The sequence below is a fragment of the Hoplias malabaricus genome, chromosome 1 (genome assembly GCF_029633855.1).
Source record: "Hoplias malabaricus isolate fHopMal1 chromosome 1, fHopMal1.hap1, whole genome shotgun sequence".
NCBI lineage: Eukaryota > Metazoa > Chordata > Actinopteri > Characiformes > Erythrinidae > Hoplias > Hoplias malabaricus.
The window spans coordinates 50,023,345-50,038,614 of NC_089800.1; the positions used below are offsets into that span (position 1 = coordinate 50,023,345).

At 41.6% G+C, this 15,270-nt stretch overlaps 1 protein-coding gene across 5 annotated transcripts in view; it reads left to right on the top strand.

Moving 5' to 3' along the window:
- Positions 1-1,923: 1,923 nt before the first annotated feature.
- Positions 1,924-15,270, top strand: part of cadm2b (cell adhesion molecule 2b) — a 221,380-nt gene continuing 208,033 nt past the window's right edge. For all 5 annotated transcript variants that reach the window (XM_066678964.1, XM_066678948.1, XM_066678973.1 and 2 more), the window contains exon 1: positions 1,924-2,338. In XM_066678964.1, coding sequence (XP_066535061.1) covers positions 2,278-2,338 — 61 coding nt within the window. In that variant the 5' untranslated portion in view covers positions 1,924-2,277. The remainder of the gene's footprint in view (positions 2,339-15,270) is intronic.

The following is a 15,270-nucleotide window of genomic DNA, read 5'->3' on the forward strand; positions in this document are numbered from 1 at the left end:
GAGTGTTCTTGTGGAGAGTGTTCTTGTGGAGAGTGTTCTTTTGGAGAGTGTTTTTGAGGAGAGTGTTTGTGAGTAGAGAGTGTTCTTGTGGAGAGTGTTCTTGTGGAGAATGTCCTTGTGGAGAATGTTCTTGAGAATTTTCTTGAGGAGAATGTTTGTGTGGAGAGTGTGCTTGTGGAGAGTGTTCTTGAGGAGAGTGTTTGTGAGGAGAGTGTTTTTGAGGAGAGTGTTCTTGTGGAGAGTGTTCTTGTGGAGAGTGTTCTTGTGGAGAATGTTCTTAAGAATTTTCTTGAGGAGAATGTTTGTGAGGAGAGTGTTTGTGAGGAGAGTGTTCTTGTGGAGAGTGTTCTTATGGAGAGTGTCCTTGTGGAGAATGTTCTTGAGAATTTTCTTGAGGAGAATGTTTGTGTGGAGAGTGTGCTTGTGGAGAGTGTGCTTGTGGAGAGTGTTCTTGAGGAGAGTGTTCTTTAGGAGGGTGTTCTTGAGGAGAGTGTTTTTGAGGAGAGTGTTTTTGAGGAGAGTGTTTTTGAGGAGAGTGTTCTTGTGGAGATTGTTCTTGTGGAGAATGTTCTTGTGGAGAATGTTCTTGAGAATTTTCTTGAGGAGAATGTTTGTGAGGAGAATGTTCTTGAGGAGAGTGTTCTTGTGGAGAATGTTCTTGAGAATGTTTGTGAGGAGAGTGTTCTTGTGGAGAGTGTTTTTGAGGAGAGTGTTTTTGAGGAGAGTGTTTGTGAGGAGAGTGTTCTTGTGAAGAGTGTTCGTGAGGAGAGTGTTCGTGAGGAGAGTGTTTTTGAGGAGAGTGTTCTTGTGGAGAGTGTTCTTGTGGAGAATGTTCTTGAGAATTTTCTTGAGGAGAATGTTTGTGTGGAGAGTGTTTTTGAGGAGAGTGTTTTTGAGGAGAGTGTTTTTGAGGAGAGTGTTCTTGTGGAGAATGTTCTTGTGGAGAATGTTCTTGAGAATTTTCTTGAGGAGAATGTTTGTGAGGAGAGTGTTTTTGAGGAGAGTGTTTTTGAGGAGAGTGTTTTTGAGGAGAGTGTTCTTGTGGAGAATGTTCTTGTGGAGAATGTTCTTGAGAATTTTCTTGAGGAGAATGTTTGTGAGGAGAGTGTTCTTGTGCAGAATGTTCTTGAGGAGAGTGTCCATGAGGACAATGTTCTTGTGGAGAATGTTTGTGTGGAGAAAAGACGTGTTCTGTGTAGAAAAGAAATACCTCAGCGTCACTGCTGCACAGAGAATTGTCCACCAAGCCCCCCCACCCCAAAAAATAATTTAAATCTGACCAACAGTGTAGTGTGACCAACACAAACAGGGCGCAGTGTTAAACAGAGTAGAGCAGTGTTGTAAAACTCTAGCAGCACTGCTGTGTCTGATCTAATCATACATAAGCAACACACACTAACATTTTACATGCCACTGGACTGCTACTCAAGGGCACAGCCACCTTAGGGGGTCATGGGAATGTGAAGAACAGGGTGGAAAGAGTCTGTAGCTGTGGAATTGTTGCGCTACAGTGGGACGCAGCGCAGAGACAGTGAGGTCATGTTAATGTCACCGCTGTGGCCTGTGAATTTAAATATGTTCATGGCAGTGAAACAGCACCTGGAAGCATAGCTCTCTGAGTGACTCTGTTTACACAGAATCATGCAGCAGTTTCCTCCTGTGAGCTTCTTTAGCTCAGCAGCTCTGCAGCTTCAAATCAAACCGCGCCTCTGTCTGAGTCGGAGCCCGTGAAAAGTAAACACAAACGACCAGGGGGCGCGTGTCCTGGGGCTGCTCTCCGCGAGGGGCTTCACTCTTGGAGGGTTGAGCGCGTGTGGGCGGGGTCCAGCTCGCTGCGCGGGGCGCTGACGGCACCGGCGGCTGAAGTGGCACTTTCTGCGCGGGGAGAGAGAGCAGGCGTGTGCGCGCGCGCGAGAGAGAGAGAGAGGGAGAGAGTGTGTGCGTGTGTTTGCGTGTGTGTGTGTGTGTGCGCGCGCGCGCGCGTGAGTCTGTACGCCGGTGTGCGAGCGTGCTCCTCACTCTGACTCTGTCTCGCTCTCCAGCAGTCCCCGGGCTCCGAGAAACGGCAGCGCGTGGCCTCCGCCTGAGAGACACATTCAGCCTCGTCCTGCACGCGCGAGTCCATGCCATCCCTGCCGTGAGAAGCGCGCGCGGCCACAGCTGGATACACAACACGCTCCGAGGAGAAGAGGAAGAGGCAGAAGAAGGAGGAGGAGAAGAAGGAAGGAAGGAGAAGAGGAGCACGCTGCGAAAGGCGCCGAGCCAAGCGAGAAGACTATGATGTTGAAACAGCACTTGCTTTTCGTGCTCTACGGCATCTGCGGGACTGTCGTCCAAGGTAAAGGCTCGCGCGCAGCTTTTATGTCATATTTATTTATTTTAATCTATTGCCCTCTCCGAGGGGTATCTGGGGCGTGGTGGGGCTTTTGAGAGTTGCCGGTGGTGTCCCTGTGTCAGTATCCAAACATTCACAGAAGTGTTGTGCAATACCCTGCGCCTTGTGCAAGTTCCATCGTTGCACGAGCGTGCCATGACGCCGCATATTTGAGTTTGGGGGGGCTTGGTTTTGCGCGTGCTTTTTTACCCCGGCGTGGGAAGTTGATCGCGCTGGAGGACGCAGTCGCCTTAACGCATGGGGCATTCCTCACCGTTCCCAGTGCACGAGCCTCCGGAAGACGAGAATCGGATTCGGGAACAAGGCTCGCAGACTTTCCGCTGATGCAGCACCGGTGTTGCGCTTGTGCTGGGGTTACAGTAAAAACTCTACTTCGGCTCCAACGTGATGTCATTTCGCCTGCGTGTGGCTGTCACGCGCGCCCGTGCCTTCAGGGAGTGGCGATGGCATTGCAGAGCGTTCTTCGTTTGTTGTTTGATGATTAGTCAGTTGGATAAGTGACTGAAGTTAGTGCACGCTCGCCTCGCGCGCCTATCAGATCGAGGCATTTGCAGCAGTCTGCATCTTGGGGTCGTCGTAGTATAAGCGTTAGGCTGTGCTGGCTGTGCTTGCTGCACGGGCTTTGCCCATCTCAGGACCCAGAGCTGACAGCGCGGGGCTTTTTAGTGCCTGCACCACTAAGACCAGGCTGTGAAAGCTGCTGGGGTTTTGTCATTGCCCATAAATGGTGCTTGGACGTGTGGGGAATGTTAAAAGCACTGACTGGGTTTTTAGAAACGTGCAGGGACTGACGCACTTGGTCCTGCCCTATGTCGAATTTGCAGATTTGACATAATAAACATTCTGGAAGGAAACAGACTCACGGGCTGTGGTTTGATGTGAAACGCTTTCCCACTAAAATTCTCCAGAACTGCACAAACATGACCATGTTATTTACTGTCCCAAATAACCACTCTGAGTCAGAAGGTGTCCTCGGAGTTATTTGAGGACATCTGAGAACAGTTTAAAAAAAAGAAATGTAAAAAAGCTTTTAGACTTATTAAAAATCTTCAGAAGTCTGGTTCCTATCATCACCACTGTGTACAACTTTGATCCGTCATTCATTTAAAACTGTGCCACATCAAACCTTACAGAGCGACTTTGTTTACATCCTAAATATTTAATCATACAAACGCTCACATAAGTCAGTTGAGTTTCTCTTTGAAGTTAAATACTGTGGACTAAATCTAAGGTGCCCCCCCCACCCCCACAAGCACTTTGTCTACATCTAGTTATCAGCCGGACTGACCACTGCCTGTTCAGCCTCCATTAAGCGGAGAGAGCCTTACTCAACACTGACCACATGCTTGTCATCCGTGGGTTTAAACATGGCCGTGTATAAAGTCCTTTTTAATAGCCATTTGTTGTGGTTGATATATTGTCCAAGTATTAATGGCAATAAATTGTATGCTACTGTCATTTTCAGACCGTTTTATGCCACTGATATCAGCTAATAATCATAAAGACATAACAATGCAATGACACCCTTTTAAAGAGCAATGCACTTTTAGCCAAACCTTAGTGTTTAAGAATATTCCGATATTCTAAATAAATATTCTAAATAAATAAAACAAATCAAATAAACTGGCTGTTTTCAAACAAATCCACACAACAGCCCGGAATAGAGCAACAGATAAAACCAGAGAACAGACCCGAGCATGTGGCTCTAATATGAGTGACGTTCATTTTTATTTAAATAAGCACTTAAATAAACACTTACTGAGGTCAGCAAAAACGACTGAAGAAATGTTTGTATACTGTATGATGAACTGATGATGTAATTATTGTGACTGTACACTCTTGGTTCTTTGAGTAATGCCATAATGCATAGGTTCTGTACGAATGTTACGATGCAACAGGCAAATTCTCTTAAGAACCAAACTGAGGGAGGTTCTTTTAAAAAAAAAAAAGGTTCTTCCTTGGCATTTGACACAGAACCAATTTTGAAGGGAATTCCATTATAGTCAGCTCATAAAGTGCCTGCTCAGGTACTTTACAGATCCACTGACCAGTCCATTAGTGTATGGGAATGGTTATGGTCAGTCACGAATAAGTGAACTATTATATATAGCGTCTTTGTATCAGATCCCTCCAATCAGCTTCAATCCGAACAAGGGTGAGACGTATAAAATACTCCCAGCACAATGTTATCAGCGAGACCAATGTTTTCTCTGCTCACAAAGCCATTTGTGGCAGAACTGTCACAGATGTATCATTAAGACCCCAGGGAACTGTGTTAACGTAAGGGTTAACTATGTCCCCCTTAATCAAAAGGTACTGAACATTCTACTTATATAGACACCATGAGTGAAAGGGCTTTTTTCCCCCCTCTTTATTTTTAAAACATGCTTTGTACCTTGTGCCTTGCTTCATATTTTCCTTCAGGTGTTTCTTCATATCACTAGCCTTGAAGTACTTTATGACTTTTATCTTTATGGTGTATCTCTTGGCGATCTTGTGCTTTTATACAGTGGCATGTCAGCAGTAACTGACTGTCAATAGCTTTGTCTCTCGTCGCTGGCTCTTCAGTCCCAGAGCATCGCTGACTATGTGATGTAGCTTATTTTCACCCACGCCTGCTGCTCTCGCTGGAGCACAATCAGCAGCCCACACTCAGATTTTAGACGAAGGATGAAGTCTTCTTTTGCCGTTTGTGGCTTTTTTTTTCTACTCCATGTTGGATTTATTTAAATTAGCATGGCAGTCACTGAATGAACCCCTGGTACAGTATACACACACACACACACACACACACACACACTGATTCTCTCACTCTCTCTCTGTTTGTGTGTGTCTTTTACCTTGTCTCCCCGTCTACGTTCTGGAATTCATATCTCCGTGCTCCACCCACAAATGCATTCTTCACTGTGCAGCGTTACTCTATTGAACTTGGATACAATGCTAAGTCATTCATAATAGACAGGCTGGAAATGACAACAGTGAAATTGCCACTATGCTAACATTATCCAGATGTCAGTAGATACAACATAGAAACATGATATTGCGAGGCGAAATAGCGCCCCTTGTGGACACATCATCGATGAGCTACACTGAATAGTGCCCCTTGTGGAACAGCTTGGCCAATGAAAGTAGCTGCAGCTAATGTTTTTTTTTTTGTAATTGATCAATCTGTTTGATTGATTGCTTGATAAGTAATTCTTTTGTACATTTATTTATATGTTAATTTGCGATTACAGATGGTATTCCCAAAACCTGTCGTAATATGGGGACTGGTCTCAGATCAGATTCCTCTGTAATTATGATGATCATTGTCAGTTAAACTGTTTTTAGAGGTGGCCCTCAGCGGTCAGCTCTGCAGGTGGTTTGCGAATACTGCCTTATGTTGTCTAAAAGGATGAGCATAGCATTCAGCTACAGGGTGAGTTCAGTTGTCCAATTCACAGTAAAGCTTAATGTGTCCTAAAATATATTTTTAGTCTGCAGAGGCTTAATTAAGTCATGGATGCAGCCTGAGAGAAATTTTGGTGGTGTATTTTTATGGAAATAATTTTAGCATTTTTGTTAGCAATATTTGACATTAGCAATGTAATGAGGCAAAATTTGGACTCAGTTTCCTCACTTCTTCTTAATTTATCTGCCATTTTCCATATATATATATATATATATATATATATATATATATATATATATATATATATACACAGGGGTTGGACAATGAAACGAAAACACCTGGTTTTAAACCAAAATAATTTATTAAAATAGTGTAGGGCCTCCTTTTGCGGCCAATACAGCGTCAATTCCTCTTGGGAATGACATATAAAAGCACAGTGGTCAGAGGGATTTTAAGCCATTCTTCTTCCAGGATAGTGGCCAGGTTACTACGTGATGCTGGTGGAGGAAAACGTTTCCTGACTCGCTCCTCCAAAACACCCCAAAGTGACTCAATAATATTTAGATCTGGTGACTGTCCCGGCCATGGGAGATGTTCAACTTCACTTTCATGTTCATCAGACCAATCTTTCACCAGTCTTGCTGTGTGTATTGGTGCATTGCCATCCTGATACACCATTGGATGCACATGGTCTTACTGGTGCAATGTGCAATTAATGAAGATTGGCCACCAGACTGGTCCAATTTAGACATGAAACCTCACACACTAAAATGACAGGTGTTTCAGATTCATTGTCTAATATGAGAATATATATATATATATATATATTATTATTATTATTATTTTTTTTTTGCCTACTACATCTAAAGAGTTGTACATGGCCAGAGTTACAGTGTGGATAACAAATGAGTTGAATACAATACAGTGGCCATAAAAAAACATACACATTATTTATATCCATACTACCAAAAATGGAATATACAATATCTAATCAATAATTAAATACATTAACTATATGAATTTAACCAATTTTTTTGATAGATTGATGCAGCCTTAAACAAGTTGAAATTGAATACTATCCAACTGTGTGAGTGAGGGTGATGTTTATTGGTCTAGATTGTACGTTCAGCACGAGTACTAAATTCTGTTCTTCACTCTGTGACCTGTGTGTGTCCGGTGTGAAAGGCTACGTTGAAGATCGTTGTGTGGTTACAGGTCTGGGCTCAAGGTAGAATTTGTTGTGACTGAATTTCAGGACAAATGCTGATGACAAAATCAGTCTCAATAATTCAATCTTATCATTTTAAAAATGTGTATTACTAAATGTTTATGGTGGTTTTGAATGAAATAACGCTGTAAAACCTGTCAATTACACAAAACAGCAAAGAGAATTTAGCCAACATTAAAGATTTAGACTTTCTCTACAGAGATGATGCAGAGTTTTATTCTCTTATACAGAGCTGAGGGGAACAAAGGCTAATTTGCATAATATTTGACTTTCAGTTTTTTGCTTGAATTTAATTTGACAGCTGGATGGAAACCTGGCTAGTGTGACCTTTCACATGCACACACCACTGTGTTATCTGCTCCAATCTCTCATTAAGTTGGATGCTGTTTTTGCCAGCGATCTTTAAAGCCTGTCCAACCCAGTAAGTGGAGCATGGGTAAATCCTCCTCGTGTGAAATATTGCATTTGACCGGAATTAACACTGGCTTGTTTGGTTTGGTCAGATTATGCTCTGCTTGGCATGAGATTTCTCCTGTAATGACGTGCAGAAGTGAATAGGCCACTTCCCTTGATTCTGTGCAGCTCTTCTTGTCTCTGAGATTCTGCGCTCATGTCTGCTGCTCTTTTTCCACTGAACCGAACAGCATGTCTCTATTGTTTCTAATTGCTGGAAAAAAAAAAAAAAAAAAGCTTAGGGCCTTACAGTGCGTTCGGGACCAGACATTTAGGTCAGAGATTCATCTGCCACTTCTTCATTTCTCCTCAGTCCAATTCCCATTGGAAGAGGCTTCTTCCCACCTTAGTTAGTGACTTGCAGAAAGAGACATTTGTAGCAAAGATGTAATGCGCCATACAAATTGGACCTTAGGGACTGATGGCCTCCCCATACTTCCCCAAATGTAACTGTAGTTTTGCCTGAGGGCCTTTCTAAACGTGTGGACGAATCCTGTGTCAGTAGAATCCTTAGACTAGCCGGTGAAGTTGGCGTTGGCTTATCGCCACGTTGTTGACGAGTGAGGTGTGACAGAGGAAGACGCTTTATTTGCCGCTCAAAGATGCCCCCTCCATTGCTCCGGAGGTTCAGCTTATCCTGGAAGAATGGGCTCTAAGCCTCTGAGTGCTGGCCATGGAGCTCGACTATAAATAATCCAGTGGAGGAAGGAGGCTGCGAGCGCTCAGACACTGAGCTTTGCTGCTTTGTGTTCGATGACAGATCTACATCTACACGGATCCGTCAGAGGAGAGCCAAAAACGACACGATACGAGAGCCACACTGGGCACCAGACACCAGCCGCTGGGCTGACAGATAGCATTATGCCTAGTTTTTCTTCCCCAAGCATTTTGTGAATAGTCACATGGTTTTACTACCGTTTTACTGCATAATCAGAGCTCTTTAAGGTACCCCTAAGATGAATGGCCTTAACACATGTCAGGATGTTGTTATCGCTCATTGGCTCCCAGTGCAAAAATTGAGCACTGTGTTGAATGGGATGTTAGCAGCTATGCTGTCAGTCTTTTGTTTTCCTTTTTTTATTTCTGACTGGGCATGGCTTCACTAACCATCGTGGATATCTAAAGCTCTTATACCTAAGATGAATGGTCTTAATGTATGTCAGCATGTTATCTAATGCATTGGCACACAGAGTGGAAATCTAGGAAAGTGTGAATGGGTACATTTAATGTGAAAAAGCAAATGAATAGCTACATCAGTTCACTGAATGAATGGTGAGGACATAGAAGTAGACTCTGACTATTCGAGGGTATAGAAGTAGACTTTATTACCAAGGTGTTTGGGGCAAACAGACTTTCTCAAATGCTTGTAAGTTGTGTAATCCACTTTTGATGAATTTTCATCCATGTTTATTCCTTAGAAATATTCAAATTCCAGGTAATATTATTTTCCAAAGACAGATTTATTTATTTTAATTCTTCATGTCAATAAACAAACATTGTGCATCTAAGAGCTTGGAACCGTCTTGTGCAGATTATTCATGTATGTGGAAAAATATTAATGAGAAGCAGTTCCTGGTGTTTTTTTTTTCCTTTTTGTTTCCACAAATGTTTTGTGCAATCAATATAAACATAATTGTGTTAATAGCTACTTTTTATTCTGGTTATTTTGAGATGACCCTTAGCATTGAAGCAAATTTGGAAGAAAACACAGTAATGTAGCATAATTTTTGTGTTAAATAAATGTTAATGGCGAAATTAATGGTGTAATCGTGGAATCATTAATTTGGGCACTGTAATTAATCTAGGTTAACAAACAGAATTATAAATGTCTCAGTAAATTTAGCATCCCGATGTCTTTGCATCTGTAGCCTCTTAACTTACCCTGATGCTTTTTTGGCCTTTTCTCCTGGACATTTCCTTCTGGTGTCAGAGCATGCAACACCTGAGACATGTCAGTTTTTCCTGAGGCTGTTTTGTCTGATGTCTGAAACCCGACACTGGTGTGAGACTCTACAACGCACTATTGATTGCTTTTTTTTTTTTGATATGTGATTTGCTGCAGTGGTACATAGTGCCATCCCTTTAACCAGCATGGCTCAACAGCTAGGTTTAAAGAGCAACTTACAGCATATGGTATTAGGGAAGACTAATCACATGATCACAACATGTTTAAAAAATCAACACATAACACAAAACATTTTTTTCATTTAGTCATTCATTGTCTGTAACAATGAATGTGGGAGGAAACCGGAGCACCTGGAGGAAACCCCCGCAGACACAGGGAGAACACACCACACTCCTCACAGACAGTCACCCGGAGGAAAACCACGCAGACACAGGGAGAACACACCACACTCCTCACAGACAGTCACCCAGAGGAAACCCACACAGACACAGGAAGAACGCACCAAACTCCTCACAGACAGTCACCCGGAGGAAACCCACACAGACACAGGGAGAACACATCAAACTCCTCACAGACAGTCACCTGGAGGAAACCCACGCAGACACAGGGAGAACACACCACACTCCTCACAGTCACCCAGAGGAAACCCACACAGACACAGGGAGAACACACCAAACTCCTCACAGACAGTCACCCGGAGGAAACCCACACAGACACAGGGAGAACGCACCAAACTCCTCACAGACAGTCACCCGGAGGAAACCCACGCAGACACAGGGAGAACACACCACACTCCTCACAGACAGTCACCCAGAGGAAACCCACACAGACACAGGGAGAACGCACCAAACTCCTCACAGACAGTCACCCGGAGAGGGACTTGGAGCTGTGTGACTGCGACACCTACCTGCTGCATCACTGTGCCAAACAAGGAACAATTTTATTCATTTATTTATTTATTGGATGACATTAACTTTATTTTTAAATAATTTGTTGCACAGCCAACAGCAAATAAATCATGAATTAACACCAGCTTAACCCAATGTTCCCCACCCCTCCACCTACACACACACACACACACACACACACACAAACAAACAAAAACAACAACTAATGAGTATTTGCTGGTAACTTAACCATTACCAGACACAGGTCTAGTATGTGTCTTCAGCTCATTTGATTAAACGTAAGACGCATAACCTTAATATATATTTGGACATATTATCTTGCTTACTGACTCAAATGAAAATGTGGGAAGGTGTGAATGGCCACATTAATTCACCTAGATAATGAATAGCTGCAGTTATTCATGGAAGGCATGGTGAGGGCATGGAAGTGGGCCTTGTCTGTTGGAAAGTGACCCACGTAGCGTTCTTCGGTGTTTGATGTTAGTGATTAATTCAGGAAATGGCACTATTAATCTCCCCCTTATAGCCGCAACCATCACAGCCTGAACATATCTGTGTGGCAAGAGGCAGGAATGACGTCTTTGTCTCCGTCAGCTGTAATGAGGTTGTTCACAGCAGATTCAGATGTATGTGCAATTAAAGTAGTGTGCCAATGAAAGCCTTCCCTAATGAAAGGACATATATTGCTTGCTTGAGGAGGCCATAATAACTCTGCTGATAAATGGTGCTGTGACATCGTCAGTTAATAAGATCACCTAGCTCTGGGCAAGCAGACGTGATAATTAGCTCCTGTTCAGAGCCCGCAGACACAAAAAAGACAGAACGGGAGATAAAGATTATATTTTAGTTTTTTTTTTTTTTTGATGTTTAATATTATTATTTTTTTCTTAAATGGAGATAAATTGGGGATGGTTGCTTTCACCGCCACTCAAAAGGAGTTAGTCTTTGTCCTTTAATTCTTTCCCATCCAAGCATGGTATGCTTTTACAAACTTCTTGATAGCTGTCATCCTCATCTTCATCTTGATTACCTTCGCTGACAGTTTTCATATCAGACATTGTGTGGCTTGCTGCTTCTATATGTCACAGTTGGCAAATGCTTGGCTCCAGTTGCAATATTCTCTTAGATTTTTTTTAAATCTAAATAAAAAAATATATTGTTGTTGTTATTCTTCTTCTTATCTTCTTCTTCTTATTATTATTATCATTTATTATTTTATTTTATTTTTTATTTATATATTTGTTTATTTTTTAACCTCCTAAAATCCAGTGGCAGGTGTGGTAAATGTTAATAGGTTTGTACACACCTCATATAACAGATGAATTCTGTTACTTAATGTTGTCAAGTTGAGGTAGACATACTGTTGTGAACACACAGCTTCTATAATCTTCATAGGAAACAAATTAATGTGGACAGAAGAGTAGCTCTAAGGACCCTAAGGAGTTTGCAACACATTGAGATCACATTTTATTGTGGCATTATTCTGCAAATTTAGTGCACACAATTTTTTTCTGCTTTGTTTACACACACACACACACACACACACACACACACACACACACACACACACACACAAATTAACAAGCTGTGCTACTAGACAACCTTAAATTGAACTCATTCAAATGTGTAAATATCTTTAAGAGGGACATCTACGATTTTGGGGAAACAGTTTATTTATGTTCCTAAGCGTTGTGTTTTAAGGTGGAAAGGTGTGTTTGAGAAGTTGTTATGTTTTGTAGCACTTTCTGTAATGCAGTTAGCCGTCTCTTGAATTTGGAGATATTTCCACCTTAAATAATCCAAAACACCAAAAATAAGTCAGTATTATGCACCTATGGAGCAGGAATAGAGCAATATCTTCATCTCAGTTTGTGCTTTTGAATGTTTGGAGCTCTCTCAGTTGTTCAAAAGAATGACAGATGGCTTTTCTGTGCCATGAGCAGAGAGAGATTAAGAGAAGGCCTAACATACCAGACTGAGACAACTTGTTTTTTTTTACTCATTTACTGACAATGGGGCTTCATAACTACATATTACACTGGTTTCGAGTGCACAAACACACTGGACAGCACCAAATGCTGAGGAAACATCTGAATTTTATAAATAAGTGTTTTTGATTACAATCGTGAACGTCACCTTTAATGCTAAGTTGCTGTATGCATGTGTATGATGTAAATGTAAACAGATATATTTTTTATTTGTCTATACAAAGTCCCTTTATTACTTGGGCCCAATCCCATTCACTCCTTGCTCCTACAGTCCAAAAAGAGTGATATGAAACATTTGCCAGAATGCTCTGTGAATCACCAGCAAGCTGGCTGGAATATAAACCAAACAAATATGAGTATTTTCTCCTTTAAAGTTTGCTATAACCACAGTATTATCTTTAGTTTAATGTAGTTTCCATTTACTATGACTGTTTACTTCACAACAAGCATAAAACATTGCAAGTAGCATTTAAATTTTGAGGTCCACCTTAAATGTTGAAGCAGTTATATTCTGGCACCTGAGGCTGTTGCAACTTTTAAGGTGGAACTGGAAATTTTCAAATAAATAAAAAAAATTGAAACAAGTTTAAACAAAACATGGCCATATAAGAAGCTAAATTCACAGATAAGGTAAGGGGGGGGGGGGTGGTAATATATCACTGAATGCTTCTGAAGGCATTTTATTCCCTAAATTTAACCATACTCCAGCAGCAAGCTGCACTGTACTACTCCTCTGATATCACTGCAGACTGGCTAGAGCTGCTGATGAGGTATCAGACTCTGGAAGGGTTCTCCCATTTCGTAGTGGAAAATTTATTCACTACACCTTGTACCTCACTTACACTCAAAAGTAGGGGTTAGAAGTAAAAGTAAGAAATGGGATCGGGCCTTGAATGCACTCCCATATGTCTCACTACATCCGTGCATGCAGAAAAACTAATATTGTTATTGCAAACTCAGAGCTGGGACAGATATACTTTGCCCTATGTACATTTTCCTTGTTGTAAAGGGTTCCTCCGAGTTACAAGGCCATTACGTAGTCAAACTACATAGGATTTACAGCCAATGGTTTGTGGACATCCTCATTTATCTAATTTCTTTTGGTATCAAGAATATTTCTAGCGATCGTGTCCTTCTTTGCTCCAGTAAGAGTCTTTTCTTTTGAAATAAGGCTTCAGAACATTGCTGTGAGAAATTCATGGCAGTTGTCCACATAAACAGTGGTAAGGTCAAGTAGCAATGCTGGATTATTGCACACAACCAGAGTAGTGGGCTGCCAACTAACTGCTCCCCGAGCACAGAGGTGGTTGGCAGCCCACTGCTCCAGTTGTGTGTGTGGACCTCCTCTAGTGTGTGTGTGAAGCATTGCTCACCAGTGTGTGTTTGTGTGTTCACTATCACAGATGGGCTAAATGCAAATTTAGCGAAGCAATTTCTCTAAGGGGATTGATAAAGGTGATACTTCTTCTTCTATTAGCTTTGAATTGCAAACACCACCCCGAATTATCCCAAAGGTTTTGGTATTTCCATGGCTCCACAGCTCAATACTGGGGCTGAAGATTTAATATGGTGACCATAGGCTCATGTGCAACTGCTTCAGATTAGACCATTGTATTCATGCTTTTCTATGGATATTATGCAATATTCGTGTGCTAGTTTGAATGCTATTTTCTAAAAGCGGTGCAAATAAATGAGCTGAATTTCCTAATTATAACGTGGTCTTCAAGCCTTTGGACATGTACAGTATATTCTTCTTCCACAAGCGCTCCTGCACACTGAATGGGTGATTAATAAAGTAAGAGTACTACCGTGCTTCAGCCCTGTTATAAAACATCAGCCAATTTATTAACACATCAGACAAAGCTTACTGGCCGAGAGTGTTTTGTTGGGCTTGTCAGTTTTATGATATTAGTTTAATGCACAGCACTGGTGTATGTAGCAGATATAGCAAAAGTCTTGTTTCAGCATTTAAAAAGCTTTTAACTGAAATGATGCAGTAAAAATAGAGGGGGAGGGGGGTGGGGTGTATTGGACAAAATGCATTTGCTTTGTAACTTGGAGGTTAAGCACAAAACCATGAAAGAAGTGATTTTACAGAAAAAAAAAACAGCTTAGACCCAGGACCCAGGACCAGGAGATTTGTTCTAATTGCCTTTTTAATCATGACTGAATGAATTGAGTGGAATGAAGGCTTCCTAATGCTTTCCGTTTCACATTGTAGGAAACATGGTCAACAACATTTGCCTATTTAACATTTGCTAGACTTTCTACAAAGTACTGTTCTCATTTATGTTTTGTTTATTGCCTGAAATAATGAGAAAACCTCTGGATGCTTATAACAGGATTTACAAAAAACCTGCCTGTGCTGAAAGCTTGCAGATCTATAGAACGTGTCCAAAACGGTGTAGACATCCTTTTAATTATTTTATGGTGCAAACAGATGTTCAGTTGTCCACACAGAGCTTGTAAACAGGCAGCTGCACATAAGCCTAAAGTCACCATGGTCAATGCCAATCTTCAGCCAGAGAATATGCAGAAGGATGGAGTACCCTCAGGTGAGTTGGAGTGGCTTTTGTTATCAAGAGAATCATATTCTTGTGGCTGAATACAATCACATTCTCACAGAAATGTTCCGACATCGAGTCTAAATCCTTCCCAGAAGAGTATGCACTGTTACAGCAAGCAATAACCTATTGATCCCTATGCTTCAAAAGAAATGAAGGATGAGCTTTGCCTTACAGCGTAGTCACCTGGTTTGGTCCTCGTCAGTATTCTGTTCGGCATCTTTTATGGACGTCTCACAGTTGTCACTTGAAAATACCTTCAAATACTTGCATCCTACCTCCACTATCCATCTCATTCCTCTTTGGTGACGCAGTAGGACATCATTATGATGTGCAACACACAGCATGTCTTGGAATTTCACATTGTTTTCAGAAGACGAGGCTGAGAAAATCCTTCCCATCATGCCATTCATCCATTCATTCATCTATCCTCCCAC